This window comes from Onychomys torridus, chromosome 6 (genome assembly GCF_903995425.1).
Source record: "Onychomys torridus chromosome 6, mOncTor1.1, whole genome shotgun sequence".
Taxonomy (NCBI): Eukaryota; Metazoa; Chordata; class Mammalia; order Rodentia; family Cricetidae; genus Onychomys; species Onychomys torridus.
Window position 1 is genome coordinate 52,862,070 of NC_050448.1, and position 21,127 is coordinate 52,883,196.

The 21,127-nt window shown below is 40.4% G+C and overlaps 1 protein-coding gene across 1 annotated transcript in view; it reads right to left on the bottom strand.

Moving 5' to 3' along the window:
- Positions 1 to 21,127, bottom strand: part of Wdr49 (WD repeat domain 49) — a 168,800-nt gene that overhangs the window by 84,065 nt on the left and 63,608 nt on the right. Inside the window, exon 7 of the mRNA XM_036190936.1 lies at positions 1,856 to 2,089. Within this exon, the coding sequence (XP_036046829.1) occupies positions 1,856 to 2,089 (234 nt within the window). The remainder of the gene's footprint in view (positions 1 to 1,855; positions 2,090 to 21,127) is intronic.

Consider the following 21,127-nt stretch of genomic DNA (forward strand, 5'->3'; position numbering starts at 1 on the left):
GCTTCCTGCAGCGTCTGGTACATGGGCATATTGCTCTGTCTCTACAGCCTGCCTGTGTAATCTTGGTTTTATTTTCAACTCCCATATGGAATTTCTTTTCTGTGTCCTGCAAGCCGAATTCTTCCTGGAATGTGGCTTATTTCATAGCTAGACAACACAGGATCTTAAAGATCTACACACAAACATGGCATTTTCACTTTGCAAGTCTCAATTAACAGAATGTTCTCTGGGAAACAAATGAGGCCAGCTCTCAGCAGCCACCAGGGAGCCAAATTAACCAGTTGTCTTCATGAAGTTCAGTAAAACATTTGCGGGGAAATGTTTCTGCACAGATGGAATTCACACTGAATTGTTTGGTCAAGGATTTTTATCTCCTAGAATAACCAGAAGACAGAGCGTTTGTAGTGGTGACATGACCCAACACTCATTACTAACAAAGTGCTTCCCATGTTTCTGAGCCAGTTCAGAAGCTTCCCCTGCCCTGAAAGGAAGGTTGGAGTTATTGTTTAATTGGCTACAAGCTGGAGATTTGCTTTCTGCATCACTTGTACTGTGTTGTTTCCACGGAGCCTGAGATGATAATGGCAAGAGGCTAAACTCCAATGGTGCCCATTCCTTCCATCAGACTCAGAGATGACCCCACTACCATTGCCTGGCTGGAGGACTTCTCTGTCCTCTAAGAAGGGCCAGGATCTGTGCGGCATCAGGTTCCAGAGGAGCTAAGCTTCATTGAGATTCAGGTAGCAACCCCATAAGCAAAGGCTGTGGTGTCATTAAAGTGGTGGGGAGACAAACAACACTGGTGCTGCATACCAAGTGGAGTCACATTTAACTGAATCGTTTTCTTATGAATTCATTCCATGCTGCCACTTTGAGCCACTGTTGGAAAATATGCTGGAAAAAAATGGATCTCTGCTAATTACATTTCATGCATATTTCAGAACTTTCCACAGGGATACACACACGAGGGTGGTGATCATAAAAGGACATTTGTAACTAGGTTCACCTGCATTTTGGCTCAAAACCTGAAATAGAGGTTAATGAAGATAAGTAGCATTACACTGTGGCTTGCGTTGGCTTTAACGCAAAGGCTGTGATTCCTTATAACTCTATTAGGGCTGCTTTTGTGACAGGCAGAAAATGAAATTCCCCTTTCAGTCCACCTGGACACACATGCATACTGCATAAGAGCATGTGGCTGTTCAATCATTTCCTACCCATAGGCTGTTTATTGGATTCACCAATGTATTTTTTAATTGTATTTTTGAGATTATGATATAATTACATCATTTCTCCCTTCCCTCTTCTCCCTCCAAACATGCCCAGAAAGTCCCACCTTGCTCTTTCAAATTCACAGCCACTTTTTTCATTAATTGTTGTTACATATATATTAAAATAGATATTGCTAAATATGACCTCTGTCTATATAATGTAACTGGTGCATGTGGTTTTGGTGATGACAATTTGATGTTGGATAACCAGTTGGTGTGCTCCTCCCTCAGGAAGACGATGTCTCCCACTCTCAGCACTCCTTAGTTGCCTGGAGTTCTTTGTGTAGTGCCTTGCCATCTTTCCCTTATCTACTTTGGCATGTCTATTGCAGTTGTCTTTGATATGTTCATGACAGAAGAACCTACACCTGCCACTTTCCTAAAGCAACATAATCTCTAACTACTCTCTAAATATTTGTCCTTACATCCATTGATCAGTGTAGTCCATACCCTTCATCAAGGAAATTTCCTTTTGCAACAGAAGGAAACCATGACTTTCGGTTTTAGGTTAGGTTAAACTGAGGAAAGTAACCACTGAGCTTTGGGATATGTCAGGACAGCAGCAGAGAATAACATGCCTTTACCTGCTTCAGGAGGGAATTGTAAAGGACACACGTGACCCCTTTTGCATGGCTCTTCACTCTCTTGCTGGCTTCATTTTTCATGGCTAACAAGGCAAGCTGATTATTGAAGGAGATGAAAAGTCGTCCATGGGTTTCATCGAACTGGAAAAGGCACCTGAAGTCTTGACTTTTCGGGAAAGAACAAGCTACCCTTTGAATGGACAGCTGGTGTTGAATATCCCAGAGTCTCAGAATCTGGATGACAGGGAACAAATAGGAAAAATCAAATAAACGAGTCAACAACAAGTCTGCTCCAGGCAGTATCTTCCCATAGCTCTCTTGACCCTGGTTGTTGCCTCTACAGCACTGATTGCTTTGTACTTTAGTTAGAATACTTTCACCTCCACTGGCTAGTATACAGGATACTGTAGGAGTACTATGCAGGCTAGCAAAGGAGAGTAGTAAACACCAACCCAGCACAGACCTTTCAATCTACAATGATGACCTGAATGAAGATGTGCTCGCACAACAATGGCACAAAGCTTGTGAGAGTAACCAACCAATAGCTAATTTTATTTAAGGCCACTCCATGAGCTAGAATTCATCCCAGATGCTGCTTGGGTAGCCAATAATGAGACTAGATAAGTCAGGGACCAAGGGGAAGACTGAAATACTGCCATTCTACTAAATGAACATAGCAACAAAGTGACTCCCAAGGACATTCTGCCATACTCATAGATCAGTACCTTGCTCAGTGTTCATCAGTTAACCACCCAGCCGAAGTAGATGAGAATAAATACAGAGACTCACATGTGTAAAATATGAAGACAGTGAGAGAAGACCTTGGAGCATTCAGTCCTAAATGGGCTGTCTCCATCAATTCTCTCCCCTCATGGCTCTGGTAACTGTGTAGAGGAGGAGGGGGATTGTAATTGTAATTGAGCCAGAGAGAATAGAGGACACCCAGGAAACAAGGCCTTCTGAACCCAGCAGGACTGATGCACCTAGGAAGTCACAGAGAATGTGGCAGCATGCACAGCCTGCACAGATCTGGGCATAATGCGCTTAAGTGTTGAGAGTGGAAGTGCACACGAACCCCCTTCCCTCACCTAGAAGCTATCTCTAATTTATAACCACTCACAATGAAAGACCGGTTCTCCAATGAGGTCTCACTGAGTATATAAACCACTCTGAAGGACAGGCTTCGTGTACAGCAGTAGATGGCCAATAAAAAGGAACTCAGTAGTATTTTGGAGGATTTGGAATTTTTTAGTTTAGTTTTGTTTGTTTTGAATCTCACATTGCTTTGTCTGTGCATTTTTTCCTTGGTTTCATTTTTTTCTTACCCTTCATGTCCTTTGCTTATATATCTTATTTTCTGATTTTTGCATTTGTATGGAATTTCTGTGTTTGCTAATGTATGAGTCTCTGTACCTTTCTGTGTTTCTTGTGCCATTTTTTTTTTTTTGGCTCTTTGTTTTACTGTTTGTTTGTTATGTCCCATTTAGGTTTACTTGTTTTTATTTTCTCATATTTTATAATTACTTTTCTTCTTCTTTTTTAGATGTCTGTTTTCTAATGAGAGATAGCAAGAAAGGAGGTGCAGATTTAGATGGGCAGAGAGGTGGGAAGGAGTTAGGAAAGAAGAAATTATAATCAGAATAGATTGTATGAAAAAAACCTATATTTTTATTTTTTTAAAGAAGCCAAAACAACAACAACAAAATACTTTAAAATCTAGGTTTAGAGAGTGAGTTCAGTGGTTAAGACTGCTGCTCTTCCAGATGAGCCAGGTTCAATTCAATCCTGGCTACACACAACCACCTGTAACTCCAGTTCCAAGGGCTCCTAGGCCCTACCCTGACTTCTGCATGCACCAAGAATGCACATAGGGCACATAAATTTATTATTTATTTATTTATTTATTTATTTATTTAAATTTAATTTTACATATCAGCTATGGACTCCCCTGTCCTCCTCCCTCCCGACCCCACCCCCATTCCCATCTCCTCCAGGGCAAGGACTCCCCTGGGGGTTCAGCTCAACCTGGTATATTCAGTCCAGGCAGGTCCTATCCCCTCCTTCCAGGCTGAGCAAACTGTCCCCACATAAGCCCCAGGTTCCAAACAGCCAGCTCATATACCAAGGACAGGTCCCAGTCCTACTGCCTTGGTGCCTCCCAGTTCAAGCTAATCAGCTGTCTCACTTATCCAGAGGGCCTGATCCAGCTGGGGGCTCCTCAGCTATTGGTTCATAGTTCATGTGTTTCCATTTAATTTGGCTATTTGTCCCTGTGCTTTTTCAAATCTTGGTCTCAAAAATTCACGCTCTTACAATCCCTCCTCTTTCTCGACATTTGGACTCCTGGAGCTCCACCTGGGGCCTGGCCAAGGATCTCTGCATCTACTTCTGTTATTGGATGAGAGGTCCAGCACCACCAATAGGGTGTTTGGCTATCCAATCACCAGACTAGGTCAGTTCAGGCTTTCTCTCGGCCATTGCCAGTAGTCTACAGTGGAGGTATCATTGCGGATTTCTGGGGACCTCTCTAGCACTTTGCTTCTTCCTATTCTCATGTGGTCTTCATTTATCATGGTCTGTTATTCCTTGTTCTCCCTTTCTGTTCTTGATCCAGCTGGGATCTCCTGCTCCCCTAAGCTCTCTTTCCCTCAAACCTTGCCCTTCATTACTCCTACTCACATCCCAGTTGTTCATGTAGATCTCATCCATTTCTCTGTCATTGGGCGATCCCTGTGTCTTTCTTGGGGTCCTGTTTTCTAGGTAGCCTCCCTGGAGTTGTGAGTAGCAGTCTAGTCATCTTTGCTTTACATCTAGTATCCTCCTATGAGCGAGTACATACCATGTTTGTCCTTCTGAGTCTGGGTTACCTCACTCAGGATGATTTTTTTCTAGATCCATCCATTTGCCTGCAAACCTCATGATGTCATTGTTTTTCTCTGCTAAGTAGTACTATATTGTGTATATGTACCATATTTTCTTTATCCATTCTTCAGTTGAAGGGCATCTAGGTTGTTTCCAGGTTCTGGCTATTACAAACAATGCTGATATGAACATAGCTGAGCAGATGCCCTTGTGGCATGATTGAGCATTCCTTGGGTATATGCCCAAGAGTGGTATAGGGAAACACCCATACACATAAAATAAAGTAGATAAATAAATCTTTTAAAAAAACTTTAAGGACTTTAAAATTGAAACATTAAGATGAATTATTTCAGTGAGACTAGAATAAACATATGTTGTTTTAAATATTGAAGGAGAAAGCAAAGAAAAAGCCCAAAAGTGCAATGCGAAGACTTTTCCTAGTGTTGCTGGCTATGAAGGTAGAGAATAGGGTAATGACAGATAGAGAAATAGGCTGGGAAGGAAGGGAAATGTATTTTCCCCAGAACCCAAAAAGAGACACAGCCATTCCAACAGCTAGATTTTAGCCCTATGAGAGCCTTACAGAACATGGCAGAATTCTAATCTAGAGAAAACAATACAATATACTGTAAATTTATATAGCTCCAAGCCATGGTCATTTGGTCATTTGTTCTACTATAGATATAAATTAAATGTCATTCTCCCCCTCTCTCTCTCTCTCTCTCTCTCTCTCTCTCTCTCTCTCTCTCTCTCTCTCTCTCTCTCTCTCTCTCTCTTTCTCTCTTGTGTTTGTGTGGGTGTGTGTGCTGGCGTATGCATAAATATTGTTTTGTGAAAAAGTGGCACTAAATAAAATCAAGTTTAAATAAATTACATATATGTATGTTACTTAACACAATCAAGATATGTACAAGAAATGTATTTATCAATGGACTGTAGAGGATAATCATTGAATCTTTGAAGAAAGATTACTTTCAGCAGATGTTAATTCTTTTCCTTATTCTTCCATTCACTCATGGCTCATTCTAAAGCTTCTAACTCACACTATGTGACCTGCGTATGTACAAGAATGGGTATCCATTGTGCTACAGATTTGGCACAGGCCAATAAAGAGTTACAAGAGTGACCTGAGGAACTGGGGTCAGACTTCCTGTACTCTACCCTCAACTCTGTCCCTTACTAGAAGGTGATCTCCAGGAAGTTCTGTATCTCTCTTGAGCTGTGAATGCAATACTTACCTTATCCAGTTCTTGGAGGATAAATACTTACCTTATCCAGTTCTTGGAGGATTAAATGAAAACTCATATTGAGCATTTGGCAAATTTTGGCCAGCTTTCAGTAATTGTTCAATGAATGTTCTATTTTATTACAGTTACTTCATTGTTTGCTGCATTGAATATTTACAAAAGCAAATATTCTCACTTAAGAACAGAAAGATGCATTTAAATAAGATAGTCTAACTAATTCAATGGAAGAATTATTTCTAAAGATTGATGATGTTTAAATGAATGCTTATCATCCTTTAGGTCAGGTAAATTCATAAATCTTAATGTAGTTCAAATACATTGGAAATTATAGGAAAACAATCTGTTGAAAGTGGCAGTGTTGTGCCACTACATAAATGCACCTGCTCACATCTACAGAGAATTGCACTTTTTCTCTTTTTTGATGCATAGAGATATTCATCTCAAGCTCATATGAGCAGGCTATGAGACTCTGCAGTATGAGAATTCTAACAGTGACACATAAATATGGTCACCAAAGATAGTCTCTTCTACCTTTGGATGCTCTTCTATACATTTCCTCAATCATCTTACCATCAATTTTTAGATTCCACATCTAGTAGGCAAGACCCTTTATTCTCTTTAATTTTGTGTTTATTTGCAAAGGGCTATCAACCAGATCTTGTTTTTTGTTTTTTATTTTCTGTATTTCTTTCTTGAGTTTCTGTTAGTATTGTTTTTTTTATTTTTTTATTTTATAATTTGATTTAATTTTACATATCAGCCACGGATTCCCCTGTCCTCCCTCCTCCTGCTCCCCCACCCACCTCCCAGGGCACCCCCCCCATTCCCATCTCCTCCAGGGCCAAGACTCCCCTGGGGATTCAGCTCAATCTGGTAGATTCAATACAGGCAGGTCCAATCCCCTCCTCCCAGGCTGAGCAAAGTGTCCCTGCATAGGCCTCAGGTTCCAAACAGCCAGCTCATGCACTAAGGACAGGTCCCTATCCCACTGCCTGGGTGTCTCACTTATCCAGAGGGCCTGATCCAGTTGGGGCTCCTCAGCTTTTGGTTCATAGTTCATGTGTTTCACTAGTTTGGCTATTTGTCCCTGTGCTTTTTCCAATCATGGTCTCAACAATTCGCGGTTAAGAGAAAACACCTCCAGTGTGGTTTGTTTATCTACAATTCCATCATCCTACTAGAGATTTTAAAAATAAACAAGGTGTTTTCTCTTAATCTAGATTTCTAAGCCCCACACCTTTCACACCTTGGAGGGAGCCTTTGCTCTAACTCTTTCTCCATTAGGATTAATCTAAAATACTGAAGAATATCATGTTAAAGAATGTGATATATGTGTGTATTAATTACACACACATATACATATGTAGCAACTCTCATCTGAAAAAAAATTACTTACATTCTTTTACTACTTATTACTTTATTTCATATTCTTCCCAAGCTAAGCATTTTAATGTTTTCGTCTTCCTGATTATCATGATATTATAATGTTATTATACTGTTGGTGGTTTTTTACTCTTATGATCTTTTGGAGGACTGCCACCCAGCTCCCAAATAAATCACACATAGAGTCTTATTCTTTCTTATAAATGCCTGGACTTAGCTTGGTTCATTTGTAGCCAGGTTTTCTTAATTTTAAATGATCCCGTCCACCTTTTGCCTCTGGGCTTTTTCCTTTTCTTACTTCTGTAATCTTACTTTCACTCTTGCTCCATGGCTGGCTGTGTGGCTGTGTGGCTGGGTGGCTGTGTGGCTGTGTGGCTGTGTGGCGGGGTGGCGGGGTGGCTGGGTGGCTGTGTGGCTGGGTGGCTGGGTGGCTGGGTGGCTGGGTGGCTGGCCCCTGGCGTCCTCCTCCTCTTGTTCTCTTGCTTCTTCTTCTTTTCCTTATCCTAGATCTCTCCTCCCATTTATTCTCTCTGCCAGCCAGCCCTACCTATCCCTTCTCCTGCCTTGCTATTGGCTGTTCAGGTCATTATTAGACCATCAGGTGTTTAAGACAGCACAGTAACACAGCCTCACCAAGTTAAACAAATGCAACATAAAAGAATGCAACACATCTTTGCATCCTCAAACAAATGTTTCACAGCATAAACAAATGTAACACATCTTTAAATAATATTCTACATTCGTACACATTAATTACTGCACCACGAATTTACTACATTCATTTTCTCTGCACATCTTACAATTCTCAAGCACTTGTTTTAAACAGTCTGCTCAGAACTGAGCCATTCTTCCCAGGAGCTTCTTATGATGCCAAGGACCATGGCTTTTTTAAAGTGTCATATTTAGGTACTAACTGGTTAAGCCATTCTATCATGATTTTCACACCTCTTAAGGTCTAATTATTGAACCAAATTGAAGATCTTATTCTCTAAGAGATACCAATTATCTAGCCTTAAAATATCAGTTTCTTTAAAAGATCATAAATTTTCCTAGTTTTGATCCAGAGTTTCAAAATGACATTTTTGAATCTTAATTTAAATGTATTGAATCTTAATCCAAATGTATTGACAACTCTCCCCTATGCATGCCATAGGAAATAGAGGAAATCCACTGAATAGTTCTGAATTTTTTTAAGATTGTGGATCATATAATAACTACACCATTATTTATTTCATAAACAGAAATGATAAGGTAAATTCAAGCATATGCTACAAAAAAAATGCCTTGCATCTGTGTGATTACTCAAGCATTTGCAGAGCTCATATAATCTTTAGTGAGATGTTATGATGTAGGAATGGGGCTCAGTCTACTGTTGGGGGAACCTGGGGAGGGAGCAGGAGGGATGAGAGGGGGGATTTGTAGTTGGTATGTAAAATAAATAAAATTGTTTAATAAAAAAAAATCTGAATGTTAGTTACATCATGTACCTGTAGTCACAGTACTAGTGGAGAGAACTGGAAGAAACCCTGTGCTCATTGTCAGCATATCTAGCCAATCAGTGAGATCCAAGTTCAGCGAGAAACATTCTCTCAAAAAATAGGGTCAAAAATAATTGTAGAAGCTATTCAATTGTCTCACTTATCCAGAGGGCCTGATCCAGCTGGGGACTCCACAGCGTTTGGTTCATAATTCATGTTCTTCCATTCGTTTGGCTATCTGTCCCTGTGCTTTTCCAATCTTGGTCTCAACAATTCACACTCTTACAGTCCCTCCTCTTTCTTGACAATTGGACTCCTGGAGCTCCACCTGGGGCCTGGCCAAGGATCTCTGCATCCACTTCCATTAATGGAGAGGAGGGCCTGGGGGGAAGGTCGGGACGGGAGGGGGGAGGACAGGGGAACCCATGGATGATGTGTAAAATTAAAACACATATATAATAAATAACAAAAAATATAACAATAATAATTGTAGAAGACACCGTATGTGACATCTGTACACTCATATACAAGTTTCTACACCCAGGTGCATACATATGCATACACACACACACACACACACACACACACACATACATACACACACATATACACGCATGCACGCACAGGCACACATACACACACAAGAGAATTGTGACTTTATTGGCAAGAATCTCTGGATCCTAATGGTTGATAAAGCTTGTTTTCTTCTTTTAATTATTATGTTTAAAATGTTCCTTTGGGCTGTACATGTGGCTCAACGGTTAAGAGTGCTTCTGCGCTTGCAGAGGATTCAAGTTAGTTTCCCACCTTAGGACACATTAATATATACACATGTGTCCTTTTAAATGTGTTGGTAGTTCTGTAATAAATGTCTTCTCATAAATATGCTTTTATAATAAAGCATATGTAATTATTTATGCTTATAATTATAACTTTTATAAGTTATAAATCATTTAAGTGTATTAAAAATACAAGAAGAATTAAAAACTATTATTTTGAACAGCCCTACTCATTTGTTTATTCACATCTAGATGATTTCTGATGGTGATGATGCTCATATCCTTATTATTCAAAAATCTTGTTTTGTTGAAAGTGTCCCCCTTCAAAGAAATAGAAACTTATTTCATATCAAAATAATAACTTGGAGCATAGATAAGTACCGATTAGCAATAACTTACTAGTATTACTGGGCTACAATTTCCTAACAACAATTTTCTATTTTGCTATTTAAGTAACTTACATTGGCTTTAAGATTTTGTTTTGGTTACTCATATAACTTACAAAAAAATTAAAACATATGAGGATAGACTTTGTAGTTTATGTCATGATATTTCATGCTACTAGCAATTTAAAAAATAAATATTTTAATTGGAATGTCCTTAATTCTCCTTAAAATTGTTGTTGATATAGTTATTAAAATCATTTGGGCCTTTGCACCTGCCAGACAAGTGCTACCACTAAGCTATATCCCCAGCCTTAAGACAAGTTTCATTGTTATTTCTCAGAGAAACCCTGAACCCTCTCAATTAACAATTCCACCAAATCCACTTCCATTTTTAATTTTTCATGTTGTCTCTCTGCTGGGAATCAGGCAATAACAGAAACATACTGGCAGCAATGTATAAGCACTGCTCTCCTGTGTTCCTACAAACTGTCCGAGGGCATAGGGACTTTCTTAGATTCTCTAAGTCCCCTGCACTATTGTTTTCTATACAAATGGACCTTAAATTTGACTTTAAAGACAACTTATATCTTCTAAACACTATCTCTTTTCCTAATCCACTTTCTCAAGCAATTAAAACAGAATCTTTAAAGACAAGCTCAGAGGATATTATTTTAAAAATAAATTTTCCTGGTCATTCCTTTGTCCCTAGCTGAATTGTTCTCTGAGGTTTTATGATCCAGTCAGTGCTAATCTCTGTGAACTAGAAATTTTTATCTCAGCTTAATAACTAATATCATGTGTCTTGGCATTAACCCAGATGATGACCATCCTCTAGTTTATACTCAGTCTAGATCCTGTTACTGACACAAAAGAACTCATAGCAATTCAATCTCTTCAATCAAGTCATTTGCCAAGATGTTGTTCAATGGTACAGGTATTATTTGAGGATCATAAATTTCTCCCTTCTTTTGTGTTCAATGAACTTCTAAAATAGAATTAAGACACAGTTCAAAATGAGTATACTAGGGACTGGAGAGATAACTCAGCTATGAAAGGATTTGCCAATATGTGCTCGTTAGATTTTTGTCAAGTTGACACAAATTAGAGTCATCTAAGAAGAGGAAACCTCACCTGGGAAAACATGTCCATCAGGCTGACCTGCAGGCAAGTCTATAGGGCATTTTTTTTTTTGATTGATTGATTGATGTAGGGGGAGGTGCTCAGCCCACTGTGGGTGGTGCCATATTTAGTCAGGTGGTCTTGGGTTTTATAAAAAAGCAAGTCACTAAGCAGCACTCTCTCCAGTCTCTGCTTCAGTTCTGCCTCAAAATTCCTGCTTGAGTTCCTTCCCTGAGTTTATATTATAGTATATAATTGAAGTATAGCCTTCAATTATAGTGGAAAAGGAAGCCAAGTAAACCCTTCCCTACCTAAGTTTCATTCGGCCATGGTGTTTATCAAAGCAACAGAAAACAAACGAGAACACAGCACGTGAATGGCAACTTGTATTTAGATGCTAAGCAACCATATAAAACAGGCATAGCAGCTTTTATCTGTAATCCTGGAGCTGGAGAGGTAGAGACAGGAGGATTCCAGGAACTAGCTAGCCAATCAGTCCCAGTTCAGTGGAGACTGTCTCAAAAAAGTAAGGTGGATAGTTACAGAATGCATCTGACATGAACCATCAGCCTCCACTTACACATGCACATGTATGCACACACATCTGCATGTACATTTACACATACACATGAACATGTACATACATCATACCCAGTGTGAATATATGTGTGTAATATAAATTTTTTTTATTTTATTTGGGATAGGGTCTTTCATAGTCCATGCTTGCCTTCAACTTGATATGTACAGGCAGATGATCTGAATCCTCTTATCCCTCCTGCTTCTTTCTCCCAGGAGCTAGGACTAGAGATGCACATCACCACATTCAGAAAAATATGAATGTATTTAATAGTAATCTTGTTATTTATCAACTATGCTTTCTTTTTTACTAAGAATAATAGATAAATTCCTAAAATTCAGATTGAACAATTGGTTCAGTAAATTTAAATTCTTATCCACATGTGATGTTTCTACTTACATGTTGATGCCTAGCAACTTACAGTGGCCATACCAATTCACATTAGTCAGGTTCTTGAACGTATGCTTAGTCAGGGCACACTTGGGGCTCTTTATTTCATCTCCACCTTTATATAATTGGAACACATTATTTTTATTAAAGCAAAATTTATTTTTTTCACATGATGATGGAGATATATTTTCCTGACCTCATTTCGTGTCAATTGTTAACTTTTTAATTCTGCAAGATTATAAATACCATAGTGTTTATGTGTGTGAGAGGTAGAAGCCAATACATTGAGACTTCAGATGCTTGACTCCTAATTTAATCCAGCTCAGGTTTGTGATCTTACATGTGTGACTTTATCCATCCATTTCCTTACCTTCCCATAGAAGCACTGTTGCTAACTCTGGAATTATGTCAATTGTGTGGAGAATATAGTAAAATTGCTCATCCTATTATGTAAATATCCCCAAATCACAACTTAAAGTGTGTTGTGAGGATTGTATTAAGATGTAGGCCAGCATTTTGTTTTTAGTCAGGCTTTTGCAGAACCCTGCTCCCTGCCAGGGGTAGGCAGAATCACTATTATTCATATAGACACTAATAAAACTACAATAAACAAATATTTCACTTTTTACTACAAACATTACATTTATAAATAAGTAGCTGCATGAATATGGAGATGCATGAATAAATGTGTGGATAGACAGAGACTGTTTTCAGTGCACTTTTGAAAGCTGAGTCAGCAGCAGATAAGATTTAATTCAAGGTACATGGCTTTAAAAGGTTCATAATTTCCAAGTAATGACAGAAAAGTGAAGGAGGGAGAGAAAGCTGACTCAAATTATTATGTATGAGGAGGCTTCCTACTGTTCATAACAGTGTGGAAAAAATAGAAAAAGAGAGAGGAGGCATGAGGATGTGTCTGGCTAGGGGGGTTTGAAGACTGCAGCGCAGAAGCCTGGCACTGGGAAGTCGGTTCCCAAGTACATGGCTTAAGCATAAAATAAGAAGATAGAACTGAAGGTACTGGCTGCCCTGAGTAAAATCTTATACAACAGCTCCATTTAGAATTAAATCTTTCAGCAATATACAAAATCATAATCAATAAACACTTGAAAGTCATTTTGTTTGACAGGATAGAGTCTCACAAAAATATTTATATGGAATTCATCAGCACAGGTTTTATCCTAAAGTCAAGTAACAGTTGTTTCTCCTCCCAGAGGAGCAGTTAAAGGTTGCAGGGGGAGTGGATGACATACTGGTGTAGGTACTGGTTAACTGTCCCCATCAAGCAAATAACCCATTATACAGAAAGACAGATCCACAGACAGACAGACAGACAGACACACACACACACACACACACACACACACACACACACACACACCATGAAATTTGAAGGAGAACTAGGGATGAAGAAGGGATTTGGTGTGAGTGGAAGGGGATATTGAATAGGAAGGGTTTTAGTCAAAGAAAATATATGCATGGATTTATAAAAGAATAAATAGACAATTTAAAAAATTTTACCACTTTTTCCCAGGAATAAGAGCACTATTTACCAACTAAGTCCTGTTCTTTGATATCCATCTTTAAATGTTACCATAACTGTTATCTTCATTTTCTCTTACTTTTTTCCAATTCTTTGAAACATAAATACAACAGGGAACACCTATAGCTGATAAACACTTTCATCAAAGTAGCTGGATACAAATGAAACTCGCAACAATCAGTTGCCCCTCTCCTCTTCGCCATATCCTGGCCCACATTTACAGCAGAAGCCTCCTATTCCACCGGAGACCAAACCAGCATCCTGAAGTCCAGAGACCAGGTCATCTCCTCTCTAAAAACCAGGTAGAAGCCTTGTACAACACCAGAAGCCAGGCAAGCTTCCTCAACCCTATAAGATTCCCAACCAGATCAGAGGCTACGCACATAGCTAGAACTCTAGCCACTCACTTGGGCAGCAATCCCCTGTTGGACCAGAGGCCATCTAAGCCATCTGAAGTCCAGCTCCTGACTTAAGCTGAGACCCCCTACTCAGCCACAGGCCACCTCAGACAGAGGTGAAAGCAGAAAGCAGACCAGAGAGAAAGCAGAAACTAAAAAAGAAAACACCCATTCAACAAAGAAAAACCCAGAAATAGGTGCCTAGACTATAATCACTCTAAATACCGATATCTAAACTTTAATCTAAGAACATAATCAACATCAGCCAAAGCAATATTTCATCATAATAATCCAGCCATCCCACTACAGCAAGCTCTGATTATTCCAACACAGCTGAAGCACAAGAAAATGACCTTAAAACCAATTTTATAGTGATGATAGAGCTCTTCAAGGAGAAAATTAACAAATCCTTTAAAGAAGTCCAGGAAAAGATAATTTAAAAAATGGAGGAAATCAATAAATCACTTAAAGAATGTCCAGAAAGCCAAGAAAAACGCACAGTTGAAGGAAATGAGCAAAATTGTTCAAGACCAGAAAATGGAAATAGAAGCAAAAAAGAATATACAAATTGAAGGAATTCTGTTAATAGAAAATGTAGGTAAGTGAACAGGAACTACAGATGCAAGCATCATGAACAGAATAAAAGAGATGAAAGATAGATTCTCAGGCTTTAAAAATGCAATAGAACAAATGCATTCATCAGCCAAAGAAAATATTAACTCTAAAAAATTCCTGACACAAAACAGCTAGGAAATTCTGGGACACTATGAAAAGAAAAAAACCTAAGAATAGCAATAGAAGAATCCCAGCTCAAAGGCATAGAAAATATTTTCAACAAAATAGGAGAAATTTTTCATAAGCTAAAGTAGCTGATTGTCAAAGTACAAGAAGCTTACAGAATACCAAATTGATTGGACCAGAAAAAAAAAAGACCCCTAGTCACATGATAATCAAAACAGTAAGCATACAGTGAGCAAAGAAAGAAGAATTAGCTGCAATAAAAAACAGTCAAGTACTGGAACCTCCCATTCCCATATGTTCTCATTCCCCATCCCTTGCCCTCCATTACACACACACCCATTACCCCCAGTTTGCTCATGCAGATCTCATCTGTTTCTCCTTTGATGAGTGATCGATGTGTCCTTCCTAGGGTCCTCCCTGCTAGCTAACCTCCTTGGAGCTGCAGGTTGAAGTTTGGTTATCCTTTGCTTTACATCTAGTGCCTACTTATGAGTGAGTACATACCATGTTTGTCCTTCTGAGTCTGGGTTACCTCACTCAGGATGATATTTCTAGTTCCATCCATTTGCCTTTAAATTTCATGATGTCATTGTTGGGAGAGCAAGGAAAGAGATATCATGATAAATGAAGACATCATGGGAACAGGGAGAAACAGAGTGCTGGGGAAGTTCCCAGGAATCCACAAGGATGACCCCATCTTAGACTACTGGTAATAGTCAAGAGGATGCCTGAACTGGCCTACTCTAGGGATCAGATGGCTGAATACCCTAACTGTCATCATAGAGCCCTCATCCGGTGACTGGTGGAAGCAGATGCAGAGATCCCACCATAGGTGCCAGGCTGAGCTCCAGGAGTCCAATTGATGAGAGAGAGGAAGGATTCTATGAGCAAGGGACATCAAGGTCATGATGGGGAAATGTACAGAGCAGGAAACTAGTGGAAACACACGAACTGTAGACCAACAGATGAGGAGCCCCTATGGTACTAGACTAGGACCTCTGGAAAGGCAAGACAGTTGTTTAGCTTGAACTGTTTAGGGGGCCCCCAGGCTGTGGGGTTGGAATCCATCCCTGGTGCATGAGTTAGCTTTTTGGAGCCTAGTGCCTATGGTGGGACATTTTGCAAAGCCTTGGTGCAAGGAGGAGGGGCCTGGACCTGCCTCAACTCAATGTACCTGGCTCTACTGACTCCCCATGGGAGATCTTGCCTCGGAGGAAGTGGGAATGGGGGAGTGGGTTGGGGAGAGCTTGGGGGGTGGGAGGTGGGAGAAGAGGGGAATCTGTGATTGGTATGTAAAATGAATAGAAAATATCTTAATAATAAAAAATGAAAAAATACAAAAAAAGAAAATAACATACAAAGGCAGACCTATTACAATTACACCCAACTTCTCAATGGAGACCCAAAAAGCCAGAAGGCCTGTAACACTTGGGTGCCAGATGTAACACAAATTGCTAAATAGTCTTATTAATAATAATAAAAAACTGGAGTCAGATATTAGGGTGAAAACTGAAAGATCAGAGAAGCAGAACAAGCCACAGCCAACCTCCTCAGTCAATCCTGTTTCCACAAATTCTCAGACTGAAAGCCTCAGAGTCCTCACCCCTGAGGTTCTCAGTTGAACTGCTGCTAAAAGTCTCTAGTTCCTGGTCTCATGCCTTATATACCTTTCTGCTTTCTGCCATCACTTCCTGGGATTAAAGGCATGTGTCCTTCCCAAACAAAGACATGAGATCTCAAGTGCTGGGATTAAAGGTGTGTGCCACCACCCCTGGTTCTGTTCTCAGTGTTCATTGAACTCACAGAGATCCAGACAGATCTCTGCCTCCTGAGTGACAGGATGAAGGGTGTGTGCCACCACTGTCTGGCCTCTATGTCTAACTAATCTAGTGGTTGACTCTGTCCTCTGATCCACAGATAAGTTTCATTTGTTAGAGCATAAGTAAAATATTACCACAAGGGCCTGAACTGGTGTGCTGCAGAATCTAAGAGACCAGAGGATTCGGCCCATACTACTATACCCAGCAAAACTTTCAATCACAATAGATGGGAAAAATAAGACATTCCTTGATAAAGTCAAATTTAAACAATATTATCCACTAATCCAGCCCTATAGAAGGTATCAGAAGGATAACTCCAATAATCTCACACCAGCATAACCAAAAGAAGGAAAACACATATGTAAACACACACACACACACACACACACACACACACACACACACACACACACTACCAGCAGCAGCAGCACTACCACTACCAATAGTAACAAAATAACAGCAACCAACAATAACTGGTCATTGATATCTCTCAGTATCAATGGTCTCAATCCCCCAATAAAAAGACACAAACAGAATGGATGTGAAAACAAGATTTGTCCTTCTGCTGAATACAAGAAACACACCTCATCATCAAAGATAGACATTACCTCAGAGTAAAAGTTTGGAAAAATATTTTCCAAGGAAATGAACCTAAGAAGCTAGCTGGTGTAGCTCTTCTAATATCTAACAAAATAGACTTCAAACAAAGATTAATCAAGAGAGATGAGGAAGGACACTTCATACTCACCAAAGGAAAATACCCACCAAGATGACATTTCAATTCTCAACATCTATGCCCCTATGTTGGGCACCCACATTTGTAAAGAAACATTACTAGAACTTAAATCACATATTGACCCTCACTCATTGATAGTGGGAGACTTCAGTACAGCACTCTCACCAATAGACAGGTCACCCAGACATAAACTAAACAGATAAATAACAGAGTTAACAGACATTATGAACCAAATGGACCTAACATATGTCCACAGACTATTTCACCCAAACACAGGACAATATATCTTCTCAGCACTTCATGGAACCTTCTCCAAAAATGACCACATACCCAGTCACAAAGCAAGCACCAACAGAAACAAGACAATTTAAATAACTCCCTGTGTCACAGCAGACCACCAACATATTAGATCTAGATTTCAACAACAGGAAGCCTACAAACCCATGGAAACTGATCAACTCTCTACTGAATGACCACTGGGTCAAGGCAGAAATAAAGAAAGAAGTGAAAGACTTCCTAGAATTTAATAAAAATGAATGCAGAACATACTCAAACTTACAGAGCACAAGGAAAGCTGTGCTAAGAAGAAAGTTCAAAGCAGTAAGTGCCTCTATAAAGACATCAGAGAGATGTCATACTAACAACTTAACAGCACACCTGAAGAAGGCTCTAGAACAAAAAGAGGAAGAATTGGGGGTGATATAGAATGCTAGTGCAATGGAAACTCCCAAGCATCTACAATGTTTTCCCCAGCTAAGCCTCCTGGTAATAGGGGTTACATAGCCTGAACAGGATAACTCCTATAATCAGGCAAGACTTCCAGTGGAGAAACTGAGATACCAACTCTGCAACGGAACCTTCAACCTACAATTTGTCCTGCATACACTATGTGCTGGGGTAAAGGTGGTGCAAAAATTGTGGGAGTGGCAAGCAATGACTGGTCCGGCATTGGACCCATGCCATGAGAGGAAGCTTATCCCTGACACTGCCTCGATCACCAGGACCCAGAGACCTAGGATAGAACCAAGCACTACTGGCAACAACAACAAAATGTCAATGTAATGATGTCTAGTGAGAGTCTGCTATAACCATAGATTGGTGCCTAGCCCAATTGTCATCAGAGAGGCTTCATCCAGAAGCTGATAGAAACCAATGCAGAGACCCACAGCCAAATATTAAGTGGAGCTCAGGGAATCCTATGGAAGAGAAGGAGAAGGATTTCAGGAGCCAGAGTGGTCAGAGACACCACATAAAAACCCACAGAATCATGGTATCTCCCTCCTCATTCTCTCACTCTCTTCCTGACCCACCTGATACCTCCTGCTCCCCTAAGCTCTCTTTCCCTCAAACCTTGCTCTCCATTACTCCCCAACACCCAGTTTGCTCATGTAGATCTCATCCATTTCTCTGTCATTGGGTGATCCCTGTGTCTTTCTCAGGGTCCTCTTTACTAAGTAGCCTCCCTGGAGTTGTGAGTTTCAGTCTGGTTTATCCTTGGCTTTACATCTAGTATCCAGTTATGAGTGAGTACCATGTTTGTCCTTCTGAGTCTAGGTTACCTCACTCAGGATGATTTTTTTCTAGTTCCATCCATTTGCCTGCAAACCTCATGATGTCATTGTTTTTCTCTGCTGAGTAGTACTCCATTGTGTATATGTACCACATTGTCTTTATCCATTCTTCAGTTGAGGGGCATGTAGGTTGTTTCCAGGTTCTGGCTATTACAAACAGTGCTGATATGAACATAGTTGAGCATGTGTTCTTGTGGCATGATTAAGAATTCCTTGATGAATGAAGACCCCAGGGGAATAGGAAGAAGCAGAGTGCTAGAGAGGTCCCCAGAAATCCACAAAGATACCTCCACTGTAGACTACTGGCAATGGTCGAGAGAGTGCCTGAGCTGACCTGCTCTGGTGATCAGATGGTCTAACACCCTGGCTGTCATGACAGAACTCTCATCCAGTGTCTGATGGAAGTGGATGCAGAGATCCACGGCTGAGACCCAGGTAGAGCTCCGGGAGCCCAACTGGCGAGAGAGAGGAGGGATTGTATGAATAAGAGATATTGAGACCATGATTGGAAAAAGCACAGAGACAAATAGCCAAACTAGTGGAAACGCATAAACTGTGAACCAATGGCTGAGGAGCCCCATGGAACTGGACCAGGCCCTCTGGATAAGTGGGACAGTTGATTACCTTGAACTGTTTGGGAGGCCCCTAGGCAGTGGAGCCAGGACCTGTCCTTGGTGCATGAGCTGGCTTTTTGGAACCTGGAGCCTATGCTGGGACACTTTGCTCAGCCTTGGTGTAGGGAGGAGGGAACTGGACCTGCCTTGGCTGAGTCTACCAGGCTGGGCTGGCTCCCCAGGGGAGACCTTGCCTTGGAGGAGGTAGGAATGGGATGTGGATTGGGGGGAGGACTGGGGGATGGGAAGAGTGAGAATGGGAGAATCCGTGGCTGATATGTGAAATATATATATACCACAGAATCAACTAACCTGGGCTCATAAGGCCTCACAGAAACTGAACTGACAACCAGGAAGCCTGCATGGGACTGTCCTAAGCCCTCTGTATATATGTTGCAGTTTTGTAGCTTGGTCTTCTTATGGGACTTCTTACAGTGGGAGCAGGGGCTGTTTTGATTCTTTTGCCTGGCTTCTGGGACCCTATTCCTCATATTCAGTTGCCTTGTCCAGCCTTAACACAGGAGAAATGCCTAGTCTTACTGCAACTTGATATGCCATGTTTGGTGGCTGGAGACCGGCCCTTTTCTGAACAGAAATAGAGGAGGAGTGGAGGACTGTGGTGGGAGGACTGAGAGCAGAGGATGGAGGGGAAACTGTGGGTTGGAAGTTAAAAAGCTTCTGTACAGAAAAGGACACCAGAATTCTAACAATTGGAAACCTACAAAATGGGAAAAGATTTTTTACCAACTACACATCCTAATACATGCATAATACAAAATACATAAAGAACCCAATAAACTTGATATAAAAAAACAAATAGCCCAATTTTTTAAATGGGGTACAGGTCTAAACTGAGAAGAGACTAAGGATAGACCCAAACATGACTAGCAAAAAAAAAAAAATCAACGATATGATTCCTAATGATATCCTGGTATACTCGTAGACGAGTGCCTTGTCCAGTCATCATCAGAGAGGCTTCCTCTGTCAGCAGATGGAAGTAGGTACAGTGGCCCACAGCCAGATATTACATGCAGAAAGTCTAACTTGGAGGTCTCCATCATGTTCTCACCATGGAGATTTAGGGAACCCATGAATAGGGTGAAGAAAGATTATAGGCGTCAGAGTGGATGGAGGACACCAGAAGAATTGGGTCCACAAAATCAACTAAGCAGGGTTTGTATGGGCTAACAGATAGTGATGTGGCAAGCTTGGGACCTGCATTAGTCTGCACCAGGTTCTCTACATATACATTATGGCTATTAGCTTGGTGTTTTATGGGACTCCTAAAAGTGGGAATGGGTGTATCTCTGACTCTTGCCTGCTCTTGGGACTCTTCCTTTTATTGTTTTGCTTTGTGCAGTCTCAATAGGAGGGCTTTTGTCTTGTCTGACTGTGTCTTGTTTGGTCCTGTTTGGATATTGTCTCTTGGAGGCCTGCTCTTTTCTGAAGATGAAATGAAGGTAGAGTGGATCTGGAGGAGAAAGGAGGTTAGAGTGTGCTAGGGGAATGGAGGGAGGGGATACTGTGGTTAGAATTATTATATAAGAGAATAATCTGTTTTCAATTAAAACAAAGATTAATAAAATTTTAAAAGGAGAATCCTCAGTTTGGAAAACTCAAATGACTAA